We start from the raw sequence: 24,804 nt of genomic DNA on the forward strand, positions 1-24,804 counted from the left end.
GATGCATAATCTCACTCTTTAGAGCCTATTTCATATGGTGGGATGCCATGCCCAGCCTTGATGCAAAGGGTAGGAGCTGATTTCTGCCTCGACCTGATCTGCCATGCCTTGCTGACTCCCACGAGAGACCTTACCCCTTCCAAATGGAGACAGCGGAGGAGTAGAAGGAGGGGTGGTTGAAGGGAAGTGGGCATGAGTGGGAGGAGAAAAGGGAAGGGAAGCTGTGATTGGTTTGTTAAAATATATAAGGTGATTATTATTTTTTAAAAAAAGTAATTAAGGTCCTCCTCTCTCTGGCTGTTCCTAGATGACCTTGATCTTAATTTTCTAAAAGCTTCATAATATCTTATTTCTTACATCTGCACAAGATTTGTTTCAACAGCACTTCATCGATTTGCATTTACTGTCTATACATGAACAGTAAAATATACATGTAACTGGATACAGTATTCTGCCAAATTTATGACTATGGAAAGTTTGCAGAGTTAGCTCAATGTGACACAAATCTGGATAGGAGTGTGGCCTCCACTGAGAGTCTAGATTTTCAGTTTGACCATCTCTGTAAGAGACCTTGACTTTCTCTGCCTGGTGTCGAACATTCAGTTCCATAGCAAAGTGTTCAACCAGTTGATCCAACATCTCCACTTTATCTTCTATGAAGGAGGATGAAGACTAGTGTCACTGACAAGGTCATGGTAGATCCTATCACACCTTCAGACAAATTAGAAAAAGAACATGAGGGGGCCTGCTTGTTGGGGTTTCTGTCTTACCTGGTACCCCACAACTGGCAAGCCCCAAAGAAATAACACAGAGGTCTCTATAAGTTATAAACTGATTGGCCCATTGACTCAGTCTTCTTATTAACTAATTCTTACATCTTACGGTAACCCATAATTCTTGTCTGTGTTAGCCATGTGGCTCAATACCTTTTCCAGCGGGGCAGGTTACATCTTGCTTCTCTGTGGTCTGGGCAGGAATGGTGGAGGGAGCTTCCTGCTTCCCAGAATTCTACTGTTCTCATTGTATCACCTCTACTTCTTGTCTGGTTTTCCGGCATATACTTGCTGCCTGGCCAATCAGTATTTATTTAAAATACATGATTGACAGCATACAGATAATTATCCCACACCTAAGAACTGTGTTCAAAAAGATTGTGAAAACAGATGCAAAATCAGGCTGTATGAAATAAATTGATGCCATATTCCTGACCAGAAGATCTATACCTGATACTATGCTCAGCTAGATGTCTAGATAAAAGAGAATACTTCCGTTATCATCATCATCTTTATGATAAACATCTTTTCTTTCCATGTAAAAAGCAATCTAGGGTCTTAATCATGTGTGGTAGATGTTTGGGATTTCTATAGGAGGCAGTAATTTTTCCCAAAATCCTCTGGGAACAAACTTTCTCTTTTCAAGATTATAAATTCATATTTGAGCAAATTTAAGAGGAGGTATATGTAGTCTGTCAATTGGTTTCATAATCTGAGTAACAATTCACAATCACCTTCAAATCATAAGGATATTGAATTTTGCAAAGTGCAGGAGAACTGAGGAGAATCCTGTTTTGCAGAGGTTCTGGTCTCAATTCACTTTGCTCGCACACCTAACATATGTTAGCTCTTGTTTTTCTCAACATCACTGAGATCAAATGGCATTTTCAAGGTAGTTGCTATGGATGCTAACTAGTCTTTTGTGGTGGTGAAAAAACAAATTACCTACATTGTCAGAATTTTAATGACGATGTTGTCATTTGCAAAACATTTGCAAAGGACAGTGTTTTTTTTAACTCTGTCCATGTTTTCTAACATGGTTTCATATTCCAGCATCCAGTAATTTTCACAATTAACATTAATAACTATATAAGCTCTCTGTCTTGACATCAGAGAGGGAAATATTCTGTGCAGAAGAAACAACAGTTCACATGGATAGACAAAATGAGAAACGGCCTAATAGCATGGGTTTATACTCATATTATTATTGCTTTTATGTACTCAGAAGGCCTATGTCTCATAAGAACCTTCAGCACTATTGGCCCTTACTAAATAGCTGCTGAATAATGGGTTTCTAGTTTGATTAATTATATTTAGTTATTATAATAAATGTATTTGGTATTTTCTTTCCTATTTAAATAAAAATGTACAGCATGTTATTGAAATCAAATAACCTAAGTGTCTATTATGGACACATTTAAAAGAAAATGTAACATAATTCAAAAAAACCCATGTAGAAAAATAATGTTCCTTTTTATTATGAAATTGCATGTTACTTTTTTGGTTAAGAAAACCCTCTACTTGGATTTAAATAATAATCTGTATACATGACAGCAGATTACTATACAGTGTTAGCAGTGTTGTCATCTCTTGCACAAACTTTCCTGAACTGTAGGATTCCTCTTCTCATCAGCATGCCACTGACCTAGTTAGCTCTTTAAACTAAGAAAAATCAGTTCTGAGATGGTGGACTTTAGGAACATCCCCTATATGAACATGGAATTCCAAGGAATCCACCTTTACCCACTATTGTGGGATAATGTTTTGTATACTGTGAAACTGTCTTTTTCCAAAATACCTTTTGATTGGTTTAATGAAGAACCAAATCATCAATAGCTAGACAGGAGCGGATAGATAGGACTTCTGGATAGAGATAGGAACTCTTGGAGGAATCTGAGGCATGGAATTTGCCAGCGTGACAGGGAGTAAGTTGGAAATACAGTATGGAGGAGAGGTAACAATCCACATAGTAGAAAGTAGATTAATATAAATTGGTTAATTTAAGTTATAAAAGCTATCTGGGAGCAAGCTTAAAATTGCTTGGTACTAGGTAGAAAAGTCTGCCATAAGGTGGGCCAATCAACTTTCCAGAGCTGTGGCAGATAAACACAACTCTTAGGCACTGCTCACGTACTGAGACTAGTTTCTCACAGAAAGGCAAATAGCAACTGCAGTCCAGAACCAGTGGAGTAGCCTGCTGGACCCATCCATTATGGGAAGAGCCAGACAGTAGTGCCATTTCCTGAGCAGAACTGCCTGGTGGGTAGCCTGGCCCCCTAAGCCTTGGTTCACACAGCCAGAGAAGGCATGCAGAAAGCCAGGTCCATATCAAAATATAACCTCTGAACTAGTGAAATATGCTTGAAAATGCATTTGGTCCTGAAGAAAGAAAAGAAAATGGGTTTAAGAACTGATGTGGGAAGTTCTTCTGTATATGTGTTGCATTTATTGGTTAATGAATAAAAAAACTGCTTGGGCCCTATTTTAGTGCAGAATATAGCAAGGTGGAAATTCCAAGCAGAGATAAAGGAAAAAAGAAGGCAGAGACATGGAGACTCCCTGTATCCACTGAAGGAAAAAGATGCCAGAAACTTTCTGGTAAATACGAGCCTCATGGTAAATTATGAAATAGGGGAACTGGGTTTAAGATATAAGAGCTAGCTAGCAAGATACCTAAGTGATTGACCAAGCACAGTTTCTGTATGATTATTTTGGGTCTGAGTGGTTGGGAATGAACAAGCAACCTTCACCAATAGACATTCATTGAAAAAAATTAAATTGTTAATATTAATAAAATGAAGTCCTTAGAGAGAGTAAAGTAATACAAAAGGAGTAAGCTACATAGGGATGGGAAATGCACAAGGTGTCTGGGTCCTTTATAGTACTATTAACTTTAAATTTTTAATTTCTAATGAGCAAAAGCAACAGCTGCTAAGAAACATTAGATTATGGAAAGTTTTGAATTAAGCTTTAGCCTATATATGTTAAAGATATTTTGACTTCAATATGAAAGTCAGGAAATGTGTTGTATTGACAGGGGTGGGAGGTTATGCCTTTGTTTCCACAGGAAACAAAAAGCTATGGATTCCTTCAAAACTAATAAAGGTCAGATTTGAGCAGGGGAGACTTCTAGAAAATATTGATTGTAGACATGAAGGAACAAACCAAGACAATCTACAAGACAGGTGACATATATGGTAATCCTTCTTCTTTGGGAACAGCTCTCAGAGTGGATGAGACATGATAAATCATGTTGGCTACAGAGTCCTTATGGCATTTATTACATATCATCCTTGCATATTGCATGGATGAGATGTATATTACAGTTTATTTATATAGACAAAATGGAATTATCAAGTGGTCAGATGGTTTTTATCTTTGAAACATAAAAGGAAAATCATCCTTAGCAGAATTGTACATGCAACATATTCCAGACCTGTGTTAATGAGGATATGTATATTACCTTGAAAAATTTATGTGACTTAGGAACAAAAGGGACAGATTCCTATGAAGAAGACAAATAGCCCAGGTGATCTAATTACTCAAAATTCCTTTGTTGCAGTTTCCTAAAAACTGCATCCAGAAATATGTCAGCTTGTTAAGATGGTCCTGCCTCAAAGACTACTCCAGTCAAGACTGCCCTTTCCTTTCACACAGAATCTGGACAACATATGATACAGCTAGCTTCTTCAGGAATTGACCATTATTTCAAATGTCTCAGGGTCCCCTAAGGATGCTTTTACCCCCAGATAGTAGAAAATAATTTTAAGAACAGGACACCCACATTCCCAAGAGGTAGGGTAAGCAGTTTTGGTCATTTGGGAGGTTGTATATGTTGGACCTCATTTAGGGGTTTGGTTGTTATTGGTCATGGTCAGGGAAAAAACTTAGCAAAAAAGGTTACATTCAGGGATCTATTTCTTAAAAAAAATTGGGGGACATAGAAATGATAGGATAAATAGGTAGATTATTGAATCTACTTTTAAACTAAAAAGTAGCTATTAGTCACAAATGTTTTAAAATGGTATGAATTTTTTATATTGATACAAATTTAACGTTACTTTTGTAAGGTTTTATGCCTATAAAGCTCATTTAAATTCATAATGTAAAGTTATAGTCTTTGAAACTATTACAAATAGCTTAGGATAATTAAGATAACAATTAAACTTATCATAAGGGCTTATATTTAAACAGAAATAAGCTTGATTTATCCTCTTATATTTTAGATAGATAAGTGGTCTTCAAATACTTCAGAGATCTACACAATACATTTAAGATGTTTTAATAACATAAGGCTTTTCATGAGACACATCTTCTACAGGAATCACCAGTGTACTTCAGAAAAAATATGATGCACATTGGAAAATCTCCTTATGGTGTTTGCTTTTACTGAGACTAAGCTAGTTATTTAATTAAGAAACTGCCCCTGCTTCAGCTGATGACAGTATGCTCTCTAAGTCGGGCAAGTAGGCAACAAAAAAAGGCGACTGCCAAACTTTTCCAAGATGAGATAAGACAGTCTTTCAAAATTCCTGCTTCATAGAAAAATCTGTCAGATATTCTAGACCTATAGGCCAATGATAAATGTCCCAGTGTTGCAGAGGAATCTTTTATGATTATAGAGGCTACCAGCTCTCTCTCTCTCATTTATATAGTTTGGAAGTTGTTCGTTCTGTATTTCCTGTTTTCCTAGGTAATATCTTATCCTTTTAGGGTCTCTTGTGGCAGTCGTAGACTAGATAGTTATACTTTTAGCATTTTCTTTGTTACCAGATTTTTTAAAAATTAGAAAAATTATTAAAGTTGAGAGACATAAAAGTTTATGTTGCTTATCTATGAAAATATTTTAAGGTCTAAAAGGATATATTTTAGACTGGTAATACAAGTTACGATAGAAAATGTTTTAAGTATAAAACTTTGGATTCAACAAGAAAGGACAGCTAATAAAGTATTTTCTCTACATTTGCCAAATACCAATTTGACTAGACATTGTAAATGTAATTCTTAGTTGATAATTGTCCTTACTATATATAGTTTCACTGTGTTAGAGTTGAAACCTTTCCTTTTTATTTGAGCAAAGAAGAAGAAATGTTGTTGGACAATCATTTTGTACACTGTGCAGAGTTTCTCTGCCTAGGTACCTTTTGATTTGTTTAATAAGAATCCAAATGGCCAATAGGTAGGCAAGAAAAGGTAGGCAGAACTTTTGAAAAAATATAGGAACTCTGAGAGGAGCCTGATGTGTAGAATTTTACAGCAAGAAGTAAAGTAAGTCAGACATATGTTATGGAGTTTCGGTAGCAAGCCACATGGCAAAATGAAGACAAATGTAAATGGATTAATTTAAATTATAAAAGCTAGTTGGGAGCAAGCATAAGCTAAAGTCAAGCTTTCATAAATAATAAAACTTCTCCATTTCATTATTAGGGAACAAATAATGCAAAGAAGACCTGCTACAACCCACAGTGTGTCACAATTTAAAGCCAAGAGACAGAGTCTGGACTCTTATTTTAACCTGATGCAAGAGGTAGTGGGACTCTTGAATGCCAATATGTTTGTGTACCCTTCTTTTTTTTTTCTCTTGATACTCTAACATCACTACCTTTCTCATAAGGCAGCTACAATGGCCTCTGACATTTAATACTGCTAATGTCAAAAAGTCTTCCAAGAGAATCAAAGTGTCAAAGAAATACAAGGAATTACTCTAATTCCTATTTATGATAGATTAATGTTTCCAGACTCTGGTTGCAACCAAAATTGTATAAGAAATGCTTTATATTAGTCATTGCTTTTCTATTGGCTGTTCAATCAGAATTGTTGGGGAATGTTCATCTCTATTCATCTTTGTTCTTAAGAACCTAGGAAGATTCGGGTCAAGGGAAGGAGTCTTCCCATGTATATCTGATCCCTTTAGATTGAACAGTGAACAGTGCCAGAGCAATTTCCCGGGTAAAGGAGAAAAACTGTGAACTATGACCAGAAAGAAATGCTATAACCTACATTCATTGATTCTTAACCTCCCAGAGCAAACTCATTTTTGTATGGCATGGCATTATTTTTTCGTTTGCGAATAAGTACTGCCATCTTCCAATCAGGAAAGCTAATGTTAGACAAAGTTTTTAAGAAAAATATTCAATTAAAAAGCAGTTACAGTGCATAGATTTGAAAGGAGCCAATATATCAATTAGCAGGCTGGTGATACCCTTACCCTAATGACTAGTTACTGAGGTTGTGTCTTATTATTAAGTTTGGGGGTGGAAGAAGTAGTCAGTGGGAAATGAGAATGGTATCATCATTAGAAATATACTCTTAGCACACAGCATCCTATAGTGGCACATTTAGAAACATGTGTTGTTTTAGAAGTACTTTCGAGTGAAAGTCAATGATTTTTTTTTCTCTGACTACAAAGAATAGAATATCTTCAAGGATTAAATGTACTCACCCACAAAAAGTAAGAAGCCTTCATCCCCAACCCACAACGCAGGATTAGTTGGGGGTAAGTGATGGATTCACATGTTTCCAGGAAGTCTCCTAGCTCAGCCTCAGATTTGTCCCTGCAGAGCCTGCCAAGGCTTGTGTTTACAGTACATCATCCCTTAAGCCAAGAAGATTTGCGCAACAGAGTCTCTAGAAAGCATGTGCTTTATCATACCATTTTCTTTTCACAAGCAGAGTTTCATTCTTGCAGTCTTGATTTTGGCCAAGGACAGCTAGCTAACCTTTTGGATTCTGGGACCAGCAATCTTGGATCACAGGACGCAAGAGCAGCAAACGGTAAGCTTTTGGGACATTCTGGAAGTGTATCTGCCTTGTGAGCTCATAGGACACTCAATACTGTCACCTCTGCCTCCAATTGACCTTTCTTAGAGTTGCAATGACATGTGCAGAGACACTGTTATCTCACAGTGATACAGAGGAGAAATCTTACCCTAGTGCCCACTGTGCTAGGGAAATGAACTGACATTAGACAGGCCCCTTTAATTCACAGTACTTTCTCACCTTCCCATCACCCCTTCATATCAAACTCTTTAGTGGGTGTTTTTTATTATTAAAGAGGGGTCAATGCTTTTGGCCTTTCTACTGCTAAGCAGAGGAGCTTCAGAATAAAATGAACAAAACAGAAAGAATTGAAAGAGACATAAACTGTCCTCTTGGGTCTCATCTGCTTTCTCTTTAATCTGTAAGATCATTTCTGCTTCTCTACCTAACGGAAAGCTTAGCTCTGAGCCTCCCATAGATGAGCTCATGGCAAAGTGACCTCTAAATCACGATTACTTAGGAACACGGACCACACTTTCATCCGTATTAGTGTTCTTGTAGCCTATTTTCAGTGTCTTATTCTACCATACATTTTAAAGGGCAGTATGTGTTTCCTAATAGCGTCCCACATGAATCCCATCTTTTTATTCCTCTGGCCTGCATCAGAGGAAGTTAGAAGAGAATTATCAAAAGGCTTTCTATGTTCTATCACAGGGGAAAGCTCATTTATGAACATAAGAAGTTGATTAGCATCTCACTATCTAAAGAAAGTTAAAAACCCACAACAACAGAAATACAATAGAAATGATGGTCACTTCATGCAGAGGCACATCTAACTCGATGACAAACAGACATGTTCATCTTTTGGAAGTGCTTCTGATCCTAGGACCCGGGAGAGTTGTTATTTTTACTACATTGTTCAATTAGATAAGATCACTTCCAAAGCCACACGAAACAGTTTTACGGAGATGACTTTCCATGATCCTCTAATGATGTTACACTTTACAATTAGGTGGCTTGAGGGGTCTTCTTAGGAAATGATTCTTTCTTCACCTCAGTATTTTATGGTGAAAAGGGACATTTTCAAAGAAACACAGCTGTGCCTTTACTACTCAGCCTATGTGGATGGCTACAAGACAGAGCAAAACTTCAGTGTCCTGACTTTCATAAAATCAGATAACAAGATAGGCACTGATGACTTTCGCATCAATTAGTGATGCTAATCAATAGCTTTACATGAATATACTTATAACATTATATTTAATTCTGAATAAATAGTCTGCATAGTGTTTTGTTGAGCAATAGCTAAAAAAGTTACCCATCCCAGGAAAATTTCTACGTCAGAGTTTTTCTAATATACAAGTGTCATAAATCTAGTCATAAAAATTGTTCCAAACTCAACTCAGATGACTTTATGTAATAGGTTATGCCTCTTCCCGGACACATCGCTAATTATAAAGCTTACTTTTTCAATTATGTTTCAAGTAGACACAAAAGATTGGGCCAGATGGGGAAGTAATGTCCTATCAAAGGCTTTCAAGGAAAAGTGGCCCACAGTGTTCTTGGAACCAGAAAAACAGGTGGGGTGCAAGGTGGAGAAGAGACCTTGATAGTTAATATGCAGCACTTGAATTTGTGGCCGTTATTCTCATTTCTGGGAAGTAAAATATGTTAGAGGCAGAATAGCAAAAGCATTTATAAGTAACTGGGATTTTGAGCTGGGCTGGCAGCCGCTATCAAATACAGTAATACCATGAGATGTCATAGGCAGAAGGTGGGCAGAGGGACAACGAAGTATACCATGGGCCATGCGACCAGCAGGCTTTGCCACTCAACATCTTTCCTTTTACCTTTACTACTACTATGGCATTTAGAGTTGTAATTTGACAGAATTGAGAATCAGTGAGAAGATGGGCCTCTGAAGACTATTATGGAGATGACTATATCTATATCTATATCTATATCTATATCTATATCTATATCTATATCTATATCTATATCTATATCTATATCTATATCTATATCTATATCTATATCTATATGAGGGTTTGCTTGCATGTATGCATGTATGTATGGGCCGTGTGTGCAATGTGCAATGGTCCCAGAGATCAGAGGAGGGTGTCAGATGCTCTGGAGATGCGGTAAGAGCTGTGAGGATTGCAAATTTCTATGTGATGCTGAGGACTGAACCTGTGCCTTTTCCAAGAGTAGCAAGAGTAGCAAGTGCTTTTAACGAAACCAGATAAAGTCTATGGGGGATTATCTCGATTATGGTTATTGAGAGGGGAAGATCTACGAAGAGTAGTTGGAATCAGTCCATGACTGATATCCTGGACTATATAGATGGGAGAGAGGAAATGGCTTTTGTGGAGGTATTTTATCAAATCAAGAGCAAAAAGAATTGAGACAATTACCTGTACATCACATCTCACCCAGAAAATAGCCTCTGTGGAGAATATTTGTTGCCCCATGACCCATATGATCAGTTCAAGCACAGAAGTTCTAAGCAGAGACCTATTGCATTTAATCTCAATAGAAGCCCTTCTCCCGACAGAGTGAGTGAACAGGCATTTGCCTGTTTTCTTGCCTTTTTCTCTTCTTTGTGTCTGGAATGCAGCTGTCAGTTAGAGAAGATGGAGCAGCCAGCCCGTGAAGGTAAGACTGACAACCGCAACCCAAGCATGGCAGGACACAAAATCAAGAAATGCAGTTCATACTGGAATGATCAGATTAATTTCCCATTGCCCCTATTTGTCCATCTTTGTAATATATATTTTACTTGCGAAAAGTAAGCTGCTAGGTAAACCACCAATATTATAGCATGTACTCAGGTTCAGCCCTGACAAACAGCTTTGTGTATATAGAAGGAATGCAGAATTTGCAGACCGTGGTATGTTGCTTCAGGCTGGATCCACGCGTTCATACACAAGTCTATGCAATATTTACTTGCTTTGTGTGTGTGAGCCATCCCCACATCACCACAGACCTGCAAGCACAACTGTAGATCTGGCATGTTCCAGAAATCATAGCTTGACATTTATAGGGCAAAACGTAACTTGCTAACAAAATCTGATCTTTGGCCTACTTTATCCTTCTTTTCCTTTTGATTATTTTTAACTGTAATTTTTTCCCACAGGGAAAGCTGGCAGATAGTTTAAACAAACAAACAACAAACAAACAGAAAGGATAATACATGGTGGAGACCCAGGAAGCCTCTAAAATGTAAGCAGTGACTATTGGAATCCTTTACACAAAAGCCTTACTTACCTACACAAGAACAAAACAGTCAATGCACAAATCATCACAACTATCCAGGTTGCAAATCTACATTCACTGGGGCCATTTTTGTACTCTGCTACTTTGCTCACTAAAATGGCAATATAAACAAACTCTGGTCTCTATAGTCAAAGAACTCTTTAAGGGATTTTCTGAATGTTAATAAAGCAGTAGGAATGTAGGACAAGTAGCAGAGTTAATACTTTCCTGGCTGAAAAAAGAAATGAGGTTATTTATGATAACTTCAGCTCCCCAGAAAGAATCGCACACCAGCTGGAGTTGATTGTTGGAAAGGGAGAATCATTAAGCATTGAACAGAGTAATTCTGGGAAGGAATTAAGATTTGAATATCTCCGAAGAATGTGCCTTTCAGGACGACTTCCTCGCCACAGATGGTGCCAAGCTTGCATTTCACAAAGAAACCTTTCCCATGTTTACGTTCATTCTAGCTGCATGCTACAATTGACAACAGGGAGTTGAAAGCTACGAATACAAAGCTGGAGAGTCTCCTGATTTCCCATTCTCCTCACCTCATAGGAACTAAAGGTGGTTCTAATCATTGTTTAGATACTCGAAGACACATTTCAAATTACACACAGGAAGAATTTCATCTCCTTGGTGAAGAATTTGACCTTGTACCCAACATAAATGTTAAATTCCCAAATATTAGTCAAATCCATCCAAAATGAAATCCACCAAGTGGCAAATAGAACTCATGCAAGCTTTTTAAGTTAGTAGTTGGTACTGGATATTTAACTCCATCCAAATGGATATGAGAAAATATTCCCAAAGAAAGCAAAGAGAGGAATCAATCAAATCATGGGTTCATTTAAACTCCCTTTATATCTTGATTTCATTTAACTTCTTATTTGTCCTCTGTGCATTTGTTTTCAAAGCATTTCAGTTATTAGGCTAATATCTTACTTTTATTCAGCAGTATCTGATTCCTGATGGAATTTTCACTTCAGAGATTCCATATTTCATCATAAATTCTCACTCACTCTTCTCCTTGTAAAGGCTAAGTCGATTTAGGGGAAAACACATTGCATCATATAGTGTCATTTAAATTTCATGAAACAATGTGCTTTATGATCTTATCACAGACAATAGCATGTCTCTGTATGCATAAGGAATCAGTCTTCACAGCTTTCCATCCTGAGTGTGTCATCTTTCACACTGAATGCTCACGTTCATGGAGTTATAGTATTGTAAAACTATGTTATGGAGATCAGGGATAACTCATAGGAACTTCACGAAAAACATTGGGAAGCACTGTGTTAACTGTAAAAGTCTAGATTAAAAAGTCCAAGTTGGAAATGTCTATATGGGGTCCTTCAATGATTGGTGTTATAAAATTAATGCTCCTTTATGGCTCGTGTCTTCCCATTTGTATAATATTTTAAGGTTCACCTGTGTTGTATCATAGGTGAGCAGTTTATTTCAACTTACATTAATACATTTGTAGGGATTAGCAGAACTTTTAATTCATTATAACATTCCTATTTTCTTATTTTAAATCTATCACACCAAGAATCTGGTATATGTTCTATAAGGACTCCAATGAAAAATTTTATAATTAGATGTAAAATTGGTAAAAATGAGAATTTTAGTAAATAAGTACAACCTCTCCCTGTGAAGGTGGGTTTAAAGTAAAGACTAGCCACTCACATAGACACAATCTTTTTCATCCATGCTGAAAAACTTTAATAGGGCTTGCAAACACAAAGAATATAAAAGAGCACTGATTTCATTTTTATTGGCAAGATTTTAAAAACTAATGCATTAGTTCTATTTGCAACATGAGTAAGTGCATAGTTAAAACCATTGGTTTCCCTTTTATGGTTTTATCACCACATTATCAATCAACAACAGTAATGTGGTTTTTTTTTCTTCATTTTGACTTTACAGAACTGTGTGATTGTCTTGTGGACAATATTGATATACTGGCAGATCTGGACACATGAGGACCACAGACTGAGGGTGTGGGTTCTAAAAAATATTGATATTGAAATTAGTGTCTGGTTCCCACTGAAGAACAGATGAGCATTCATGGTATACTGACATGTCCAGTGTGGTAAAATCCTCAGAGGATTTTTCGTAACAATGCTTCAACTGGGATTAGAACCCCCAGACACCAAGGGCATCCCAGTCTCATTTTATAAAGGTTAAGACTCTCACTGATAAGATTGTCTTCTAAGTTCTAAAGAAAATATGTTCAGTAATCCCCAGAGTTATAAAAATTAATGTAAGTGATGGGAAAGCTGGGGGTGAATTTCCTTAATGATCCATCTTCTATACTTTCCTGTCTCTCAAAGTACGTGTGACAAACGGGAGGAAGGCTCTGTGTTGCTAAGTAAGTAAATTTCCCAGTATCAGCACTGTTACAGTAAGTTGCTTCTAACTCTACAACTGGACTTCATCTCCCATTCACACACTCATTTCGAAGAAAAGAGAAACAAAAGATTTTAGATTTGTCAGGTTCTGCTTTAAAGGACATAAAAATAGAACCAGCTGGAACAGCAGTGATCTGTGGAAGCAACTGACATTTGATTTCACACGGGAACAAACGCAAAAGCAAAGAGCCTTCCTACTCACAGGTGGCTAAAGACTCATCGGACTCGTCAGGGCAGTCAGGGTCCCCATCGCACAGCCAGCTCTGAGAGACACAAGTCACGTGGTCATGGCAGAGAAATTCACCAGGATCGCACGACTGCTGATCTGCAAAGGAAAATGTTTTGAAATCAAGAATGAATGGTCGGACTGTGAACTGGAGAACTTAAGGTGTATACGGCTTTAGCATCAGCACCCAGAGCCACGCTGCTCAGGAGCAAAGCTACAGCAAACGTTTCTGCCAACTTTAGTTGTTCAGTTAGAGCACATTGCTTTGGCAGGCTTGACTCCATTGTAGGTGCACACAGTCTGTTCTGAAAAGAGTTAAGAATTCTGTTTGTGTGTATGACTGCGGGCTTTATCACATCAAATATGGTGCACAAATGTTCCAGACCGTGAGCTTGGGAGGCCATGCGGCATCAGAACAACAGCTAATGACTAGAATTTCAGTTTTATCGTCACTCCAAACAGGGAAAAACTTGATAGTCATTTAACAATGAAATTAAATGTCATTCTTCTTAACTATCTATCCTGATATGATACACCACGTCTTTATGAATGAAATATCTGTATTATAGAACTGATGCTCTGCTTTGAAACCTGACAGACAACAGGGCTGCTTCTGCTTCTGGGTTGTAAAACTTCCTTCATGCTCCTTTTGACATGGCTTTTGGAGTTGTTTGTACTTACAAAATTTGCTATTTTCCTTTTACTATTTTTAATATTTTGTTGGCAATCTCTCCTAAAGTGCCAATGAATTCAGTGGATATTGATTTTTCTTGCTATATTTACTCCTAATTTATGGTTCTACCTGAAAAAAATTTAGCATACATGAATTAAGAATGTTTTCTAGAATTGATGGCTAGTGACTGCAGTTAAAACAGCAGCCGTCTGCGTTATTCTCATTGGTACTTTGGTCCCTTAGCATCCGGTGTTATCTTAGATCCTGTGTCTTCCTCTTTCTCACATTTCATTTCCTTCTTACCCAAGTATAACTATCAGTAAATTTATTACTAAAAGATGTAAGCACACATCCTTAATGTACAAATGCTGGTAAATTTAATTTTTTTTTCCTTTTTCATGCATTAGATAGTGTCTGAGAAGTAACACAATACCCTGTCATGGTTTCCCAATTCTTCAACAGTACCTACATGACCATCATGACATGACTTGGGACAGATTTACTTGGATACATTATTATTTGACCAGAGGATTTATGCTATGGATTCAAAGATGGAAAATCCATTTTTCCTGAAAATATCTGATAATATACTTGTCTACTCAGAATTTTGAGAATTGATAAATGACAATACTACAAAAGAAAACAAAGTACCAATGTATTTGGGTGCTAAGAGCAAACAGTTTAGGGGTAGAAGTTTCTGTTGCTGCAATGAAACAACATAACCAAAAAGCAGCTTGGGAAGGAAAAGGTTTATTTGTTTTATACTTCCACGTCATAGTCTCTCACTGAAGGAAGCTGGGACAAGAAGTCAAACAGAGAAAGAACCTGGAGGCAGGAACTGAAGCACAGTCCTTGAAGAAATGCTGCTTACTGACTTTTTCCTCAGGGTTTGCTCAGTGAGCTTTCTTATAGAACCCAGGACCACCAGCCCATAAATGAACCTACCCACAATGGGCTGGTCGTTCCCCGATCAATCACTAATTAAGAAGATGCCTTACATGTTTGCATATAACCCAATCTTATGGAACATTTATTTTTTAGTTGAAATTCCCTCCTCTCAGATGACTGTAGCTTGTATCAGGTTGAAATAAAACCAGTCAGCACAGGAACCTAATGTCTCCAAGGCCATGTGTTTGTTCTCTAGCATCATTCTCCCCCCCCCCCTATATATATATGAGAGAGAGAGAGAGAGAGAGAGAGAGAGAGAGAGAGAGAGAGGAAGACAGACAGACAGAGAGATTGTTCCAACACATACACATGCACACAGATTGAAAGGTAAAATTTAAGCATTTCTTAATAGGAGAGCATGCACTGGGTAAATGGACAATAGGGTATTCTAATAGAGTTGTAGTGAATACAGATTAAATTGTATTCAAATTAGACTGGTATTTTTTCACTCAATAATAGTGTATAGTATTTATAAATTTGCTCATATGTTTCAGTGTAAGACTTAGATTTGGTTTCAGGCATCCATGTAATATTTGGGGTTCATTTAGGAAAAATATGGGATAAATTTAAAAATAATATGCTTATATATAAAGATAAAATCAGATTTATGAGAAAATAATTTAAATAGTTGTGAATAACCCTACAACTTTTTAAGAAAGGCTCAAACTATTACAACGGGTCAAATGTTGTTAACCTTGTTTATTCTGTAAAATCCATAACAGATGGTTTGAGGGCCTGTCCTTAGTCTGTTTCATTCAGGTGACAGATATTCTCCTTTAGGTTGAGAGGTCAAACTGCAAGCAATTGTCATAAGGAGAAGGATAAGAGCACAGTACCTACTGAAAGGCTTTACCTATTTGTGTAGCCTATGACTAAGTCCACATTAGTCACTTCTATGTAAGCATAAAGAAGTATGGGCGAGCATGGACAGCCATTTGGAGAACTGGAGCAAAGCCTTTCAGAAGCATTGGTCAATGGAGGAGCTGGGTCAAGCTGGCTATTGTGGAGAGAATGTTAGAACCACAGGAAGCAATCAACAAAGATTAATCATACACAGGCCTTGTATCTTTCTGTTCAGAGACGTGCAGTTGTCTAAGGAAGTGGCCAGGATGATGGAGCAAAACATATTGGGAACTTACACAATTATTCTTCTGGGAATTATAAATTTAAGAGTTAAGAAGTTATGGCTATTGCAAATGCTTTATATACTTTTATGTATATAAACTTGGAAACTGAAGTCTGGATCAAGCCTTTTTGTTATTATTCTGTTTTCTCTGTCTTTTTTTCTTTTAGTTTGTTTATCAAAACAGTGATTTTCTATATAGCTTTGTCTGCCCTGAATCTCACTCTGTACACAAAACTATCCTTGAACTCAGAGATCTGTATTCCTCTGCTTCCCAAGTGCTACAATTAAAGGCATGTGCCTCCAGGCCTGGTTAGAGGGATAGTGTCTTAAAAATCAAGGCAAGTCATACAGCTAGAAAAATAAAAAGTACCTAGACTCACTAAAGCCTCTCTTTCATAGGAAGTAAATAAATAATAGTGCAAACATATACTTCTAAAGCATGTCTATCCGGACCCTAGTTTTATTTGTTGTTGTTGTTGTTGTTTTTGGTTTTATTTTTCTGTTTTGTTTTATTTTGTTCTTTTTTTTGTTTTTTGTTTTTGTTTTTGTTTTTTTTTTGGTAGCAAAACACTGACCAAAACCAACATGGGAAGGAAAGGGTTTATTTGGCTTATAGTTTGCAGTACATTATTGAGAGAAGCCATAGAAGAAACTCAAGTCCTGCAGACAAAAACTGTTGGGAACCTCCAGGTCTGGACCTATTCCCAACCCCACCCTCAGAAAACCTGTCCAGTGGTGGCTCCTCCTCTGTTGATGCTCAAAATCATGCCTACAGGGTGTTTAAGAGGCAACCCCTAGACTTACAGCATGGTTTCTCTCCATGTTTCTTCCCCCTAGAATCACCTGGGGGTGCTTTGCTCATTAAACCTGGTCTTTCAATTCAGCATGATCTGACTTACTGCATCAATGGGGAAACCAAATACTGGGGTATGGAAAACTTTCAAGAACTGAAGTAGAATTCATCGAGGAATACACTTACAAGATAGCAACCAGCTCCTCCCCGCCTCCTTTTTCCCTCCCTCTCCCTTCCTCCCCCTCCCTACCTTCCCCTCCCTCTCTAGTCCTAAGAGCAGTCAGGGTTCCCTGCCCTGTGGGAAGTCCAAGGTCCTCCCCCCTTCATTCAGGTCTATAAAGGTGAGCATCCAAACACATCAGGCTTCCACTAAGATTATCAGCGCCCCCAACCAGCTTGAAGTAGCCTGGAATTGCACGCCCACATTCCCAAAAAATGGACTATGGATATTTTTCTTTTTTTTTTTTTTTAAAAAAAAAAAAAGAGGGGAAAATGATGTGGGAGAATTGTCTGTATTCTGTCAATCATGTTTTAAATAAACGCTGATTGGCCAGGCAGGAGGTGTAGGTGGGAAAACAAGACAGGAAGTGGAAATGTTGGAAGGAGAGCAAAATTCTGGGGAAGAGGAAGTTGATTCCTCCCACTCCTGCCCAGATCACCAAAGCAGCAGGATGTGATCTGCCCCAATGAAAAAGGTACTGAGCCCCATGGCTAAAATAGATCAGAAAAATGGTTTAATCAAGATGTGAGAGTTAGCCAGTAAGAGGCTAGACCTATTGGGCCAATCAGCTTTATAAATTAAAAAAAAAAGGCCTACATTCAGCAACCACTATTTAAAATTTCTGGCCCAACGACAAAGGGATGGTTCTGAGTACAGTATGCTGGACCCTATTGCCTCAAGTAGCAATCAAGAAAATGCCTCTAAAGACGTGCTCACAGGTCAGTCTGATGGGAACAATTTTCAGTCGATATTTTCTCTTCCCACATGAATACATGTCAAGCTGATAGAGTTAACTATGATAGTCATCACATCTCAATTTTGCATTAGGGGGACATTAAAAACAAAATTACAAACAACTCAAACTGGTTTACTGGACATAGTGCAGCTGCATTTTTTTAAAATGAGGATAGAACAAATTAGGGAAATGAGTTAACTGTGCTTACAAAATGTAAGCTCTTTGGAAAACAGACAGAACTGAAAAGTGGGGGGGGCAGTGAAGAGTAGTTCTAAGGATGATGCTGAGGTAGTGTCACAGAGATTGTGATCATAGAAGACCAGAGCTTTTCAAGGTTGACCTTAGCATTCTCTTGAATGTGTTAAAGATGATAGTCTAGGGAATAAGTAGTAAATAAATTGAAGAAACAATGACGTCAGGGTGATGAAGAAAACTATAAAGTAAAAAGAAACAAAATGAAATGGTAAAGGATTGGTGGGGCGACAAATGAAAGCTGTGCATTTTCCCTAAAACAACAACAGACACTGTGGGACTAGTGGACAGGTCAGAACAGAATGATGGGATTTGCCAGGGATTTTCTAAAGACTCTGGCTGCTGGCATGCAAGTGAACTCTACATAGTAAGCGGAGTCACAGGACGATCTGTGTGGTGGCAGGCTGGATGCATGCATGGATGGAAAACAGTATTTAAACACTATCATTTATGAAGAACTGAAATAAAACACCATATCCACTGTCTCATTAAATTTCGGGATCTTGATCGAAATTATGAGTCGAAAATGTTAGGCCTTTCAATCATTTTCAAAATGTATCCATAGTCTGGTATACTTGGGAGACATCCAAGAAGGAATGTACATGAACGGCAAAATATTTAAGTCTGAATTTCAGAGGAATGATCAAAACTTGAAACCAAACAAGCTGGAACTGCGGGAAGATGTGGCTATGGGAGGCAGTGTGAAGATGAAGGGAGGAGGGACGTCAGAGTGACAGGGAGCACTAGATTTTTTATCAAAGTAGTTGAGATTCGAAAAGAGGTCAAGTACTGAGGCAAAAAAGCCTCCGGTGACCTCCACATGCACACAACAGCTTGGATGTATACACATGCATGTACATGGAACATACACACTCACACACACAATTGATACAATGTAAGACAATACCTTTATTTTGGTGCGGTTTGACGGACAGTTTTATATCTTTAGTAAATGACATTGAAAAGTTTACTATAACCCATGTGCTTATTTTTTAATCACATAGTTCAAGTTCAGTTGTAGAAACACAGAACATAACCTTAAGCTATTTTTCAATATTTTGAAGCAAGCACTTAAAAAGATATCTCCTTATTTCAGTTCTTTGAATCAGAAGCACACCATACCATATGGATGCGAGCTTTCCACTCCTCCCATTTAATGCCTCAACCCACACTTGCGAGACAGTCAGACAGATCTTCGTAAAATATCCTCTCCATTGTAGAAAACACAATGTCTTTCATTGTAATTAAAACAAGAGGCTTCTGTGAATGCGAGGGCTGCTCACTTACATCCCTAAGGGAAGAGCCAGCAGCCAGCACATGTGCATCCCCCACAACAGGTCTGCATTAAAATGTGGAAATCCAAGGAAGACTGCTGTACACAGAATGAGGATTCATTGTGCTCTTAGTAAGAGCTTGATATGATAATGCTTGTGCTTATATGAAAACATGCATTTTAAAAATTGTATTGCAATTTCTGTTTTTCTTAAAAAACTTTCGTAATGGAGAGATATATTATAAGTTATTTGCCAAAATAGCAGTTAATTTCTACTTTATTATCAGATTTTTAAAAATGGGACTCTCACCTCAAACAAAAATAGTATTATCTATCAATTCAATGCAGATTTTTGAGTATCGTACATCCTTGACTAATTTGCCATATCAATTTGTAATAATCTCATGCAATTACCCTTACAATTAATGCTTTACACTATTGAGAATGTTATTTTTAGCAAGGTATTATAGAGAAATTTAGAGCCAATATGAGTTGCTAACTATGATAGTAAATTTTAAAATAAGTTGTAGAGAGGGCGTTCAAACGTATTCAACAGCTAATGATCCAAGTACACAGGAAAATATGCTTAAAGGGGCTAAGTTAAAGAACAGAAACAACCTTTGGATAACACAGTGTTAGACAAGTGTTATGGCTTTTCAGAATTTGGTTAAAAATAACTGACTCTCTTTACCTCACCAATAACGCAAACATGGGATGGTTAACACCCTTCATATGAAAACACACATCCATCATTTCTAAAATGAAATGTGTCTTAAAGTTTTTAACAATAATGTGTATACTTAAGGACAAAGTACTATTTCCCCAGAAGAACATTTTAATTATTCCAAATAATATGTTTAGTAGGCTTCTTTCTGCTTTATTTTTTCAATTGTATTTAAAGTTATTTTTATGTATTTATGCTTTCTTGTATCAACACATGTGTACCACAAGCACAAAGGAGCCATGGAGGTCAGAAGAAGGCATAGGAACACTCTGGAACTATGTTTATGGACAGTAATGGACTGCCATGTTTGGATGGCAACTGAACCTGTGTGGGTCCTGTCCAAGTGCCCATGAGAGCTATATCTCCAGTCCCTTGGAACTTCTTTCTTAATTGTTTATTCTTCTATCATTTCAACATTCAAAAGTGAGTTGGCAGTGGTCTTTTTTGAGATAGTCTCAAATAGCCCTCATGTTGGCCACAAAGTCACTATGTAACCAAGATGGTTTTGCATATAAGGAATGTCTTTGCCCATATTAAATATAGTGGTTTAATAATGTGCAGTGCTTACCTGGTGAGCATGCTTTGTGGCCTGTAATGCTAGTTCTAACCTCAAAAAAATATTTGAAGACCAGAAAGGCAGCTCATCCAGGAAAGGAGCGTGCCATCAATTTGGACATCCTAAGTTGGATCCCAGGACCAACATGGCGATATCTTTTTCTTCCTTTGGTTTTGTAAAACAGGATCTCACTGTGTTGCCATGGTTGACCTGGACTTGCTAGAAATATCATCTGTTTTAACTTGTGGCAGTCTTACCTCTGTCTCTTCACACTTCTCTTACGGAAACAACTTTTGTTCCCACTGTTCTTCGTTATGTAACATTCTAATGTAAACATCCAAAGCTCTAGTTTCACTTGCTATCCATGCTGTAACTCTTGGATAATGAGTACCTGTACAGACCGCTGCCCTTGACTTTGTGTTGGTACTTCTAAGAAGATATCGAGGCATCAGCTGCTGTCTTGGCTTCACACAGCACTATTGACAATACCCAAGGAATAGGCCAAGCTAAGATCCACCCGATAGTACAAGAAACAATGGTATGCACATTCAATGTAATGCTTTTCATGCATAATACCAAAAATACTAAGATCTTGTCAAGGAAGACATCATTTGCAAAACTGGAGATCATCGTGCTAAGTGAAGTAAGACAGATACTGTCAAAACACATAATGCTTGTACTTTTTCTGTATGGAATCTCAAGAAGCTGTCCCATGAAAATGAAAGATAAAATAGTGGTTACCAGAAGGTACAAAATGGGAAGACGGAGGAAGGTTGGCCAACAAGTCCAATGTTATAGTTGATGGGAGGAATAAGTTCTGATATTTTGTTCTATATAGGGTGAATATATGTAATAATAATGTATTGCATTCATGTAGGAGAAGATCTAAAATGATATCCATATGATGAAATGTTGAAACCTTGTGGGGATAGGTATAATAATGTCATGCTTCCAAAAGTCTGCATGTATGTGTGTGTTTCAAAACATCGCATCACATCCTATAGTGTATAATCATGGGATATTTAAATTTTCAAAAGAAAAACCATAATGTAAAATAAAAACACTTTTAATATTTTTATAGCATAATTATGCACAGAAAAGGAAAAACAAAAGCTGAAATGGATCAGTGCTGAATTTGACATTTGGAATGATGAATACATTTATTTGATTGCTAAAATAAAATTAAGTTCTCCCAAGGTCATAACAAAATATCCTAAGTAGTGCACATTATGCTCTATAAAATTAAAGCATCCATGAAAATTAAAAAAAAAATTTGTAAGGACCTTGGTGTTTTTTTCATCCGTGTCTCTTATAATTAGCGAACAATAGCAGTTTAGACGACTATGTTAAAGACTGCTTGGAGGGCTCTGTTCATTGTTTTTGAAGTATACTTTAAAGAATATTGAAACAGTGAATTGAGATAAAATGTAGTTCACCATTTTAAACTCTATGATACATACATTTTGAAGGATGTCGATGAAGGAGATACATCAAAAATGGTCTGTGGTTTTGTTTTGTGAAGGAAAATGAGTAGTCAATGAAAATGAAATGTCAGTGTTAAAGAGCAAGCAGTTATAAAGCAGCCTATCGTCTGTCTTTGTTTAATCCACCCTGCAAGCTTTCCCTAGGTGAGAATTTGGAGAATTCTGAATATTGAAGAATGTCTCTGTTTCAACAGCAGGATATGAGACATGAGTTGGAATTCTCAATTCTCCTCGTCATTTGGAAAGCTGGTGATAATCGAGGAGCATAACTACTTTGCTGACATTTGTGCATGAGCCAACACAAAATATCTACAAATGTTCCTAACATCAAAACTGGCTTATGATTATGCCTGAGCTGACTCATCCTTGAGGCTAAAAGAAACAGAGACAAGTCATTTAAGAAATGAAATTCGATATGACACCCAATGGTTGACTGATTACTATTAGCACTGCAGAGGAAGTCACATCTCTGTACATATACCTACAAATCCACCACTTCACATAGCGAAAAGAACACAGCAAGCACATTTAAAAGAAAACTCTTAAGGTAGGAAGTTGTGATTGGATATTGAGGAAGACGACACATAATTGTGAAGTATATTATAGCAGATTAGAATAAAAAGAAGAGCATTAATAACAGTTCAAATGTGAGGAAGTAGGTAACAAAATTCCTAAAGAATTCTACAATGTGGTAAAAGCAAAGAGCCTTCAAGAGGACTCCGTCTTGAGATGTCGTTTAGACTTCAGACCACAGGGACTATAAACCAATGTGGCACTGAGACACTGAGTTTCTGGTATTTTACTATGAAACAACAACCAAACAAGCCCCAGGCCCATGGCATGTCAAGACACAGAAAAAGTAACTCTAAGCAAGTTAGCAGAAAATAGCAAATTGGTAGCTATTTTAGCATGAATTTAGAGCTATTTTCTACTTAGCCACATTTTCTCGTCTAAACACTAAAATTCATTCTCTTTCTTCTCTTTAATGTCAAATGTCAGTTAAAATACATTAACACAGGACTATGGGTGCCAGTAATAACTTTCTTGGAAGCACATTAAAGAACTGAATGAAAAGCATTAGAATATTCAAATAACCACCATCTCCAGGAGTTGGGGAAGGGTGTGTGTATGTGTGTGTTTTTGTGTGTGCATATATGTGTGTAAGTGTATGTTCATGTGTGTGCGCACTTTTGTGTTTGTGGTGTGTATGCATGTACATGGACCTTCTTTAGTTTTGTAGATGAGGAAATACAAAATTTTGATAATGTCTATTATGAAAAATAAGCCTGTGTTTTTGAGTTTCCAATTGTTATTATCGGTGTCTCAAGTGTTTTATTCTTTACTGAGCACCAAGTGATTTTGGAGATGCAAATGGCAATTCATTTGTTCTCACGCAGACATCTTACGTATAACCAAAATGAAGTTGAATGTTAAGGAACTGCATTATTCCTAGGAAGAAGAGACCAAGCTCCTTCGTCCTGCGTATCTTCATGAGCACAAAAAAATTACTCTATAAACATTCTTATTCCGCATGTTATTTTCCAAATAAAAAGTTAGAAATTTTTCTTTGAAAGTTTAAAAGCTTATGCACTTCATGTATTTTTTCTGTTTTTTTATATGTTTGTTATAATTTCTAAAACAGAAAATCAGTGACCTGTTCTGAACTTAAAAAATAATCACACACACACACACACACACACACACACACCCTTGCCCAAATGCACACATGCATGCAGAAACACACCCTCACCACACACACAAACACACACCAGGGAAATTCCTGAAGTCATTATAGTATGAGGCACAGGATACAGGAATTCAGTGAAATAAAGCCACCACTTCAAGATGATTGACTCCAGTTCTTACTACTGAATTAGTGTTTTGCAGTTCTGTGTCCCCTGATACGCCAGCAAAAACACTGTATTTGCTTTCTAATAGCACTTTCTCAAAAGCCCAGTCAGTGAAACAAATAGGCAGAGTTATTTTCTATACAGTGTGAAGGACAGATAAAACTCTGAAATGTCTTCTTTGAAAATATAAAAGAAAACCTAAATTATTAGTGTTTCCTTGCAAGCTCTATTCACTAAATCCTATGTGATCTTTATCCAGTCTCCCAGGAGGTGCCAAAATTCACATGCTTTTTTCTAATCTCTGCCTCTCTGAGAAAGGAAGCAGATGGCTAAGCTCTTCAGGAACTATGTAACATCTCCAACCCATTGTGCTGTGTTTTAACCACTCTAAAAATTTGACTTATCTCAAATTCCACTTTTGATATTAAAGTACATTGTTAAACTGTCCATCCCTATTTTTCAAGGTTCTGAACATATTCATTGTTTAATGCACAGGGTCCCCTTTCACATATAATTGTTGGCTTATGAGAAAAGTCGGCTAACGATGAATATTTACATTAATGTGATATGGTTTCAGTGACAGGTTTATCTGTGTGTTGTTGGAAGAATACCAGAATGGAACAACTCACAAAAAAAGACAGAGTTGCAATTGCACATCAATTGACAGTGAGGGAAGAGGATATGGACAGGATAATGTTTATTGCTACCAATGTCTGTCATTTTGGAAAACCCTTATTCTTAT

General features: G+C 37.2%; 1 protein-coding gene across 2 annotated transcripts in view; it reads right to left on the reverse strand.

The window, feature by feature from the left end:
- Lrp1b (LDL receptor related protein 1B) overlaps positions 1-24,804 on the reverse strand; it is a 1,858,137-nt gene that overhangs the window by 1,502,578 nt on the left and 330,755 nt on the right. For both annotated transcript variants that reach the window (XM_087899923.1, XM_087899922.1), the window contains exon 2: positions 13,404-13,526. In XM_087899923.1, coding sequence (XP_087756049.1) covers positions 13,404-13,526 — 123 coding nt within the window. The remainder of the gene's footprint in view (positions 1-13,403; positions 13,527-24,804) is intronic.

The sequence above is a fragment of the Myodes glareolus genome, chromosome 21 (assembly GCF_982192425.1).
Source record: "Myodes glareolus chromosome 21, mMyoGla1.1, whole genome shotgun sequence".
Classification (NCBI taxonomy): domain Eukaryota; kingdom Metazoa; phylum Chordata; class Mammalia; order Rodentia; family Cricetidae; genus Myodes; species Myodes glareolus.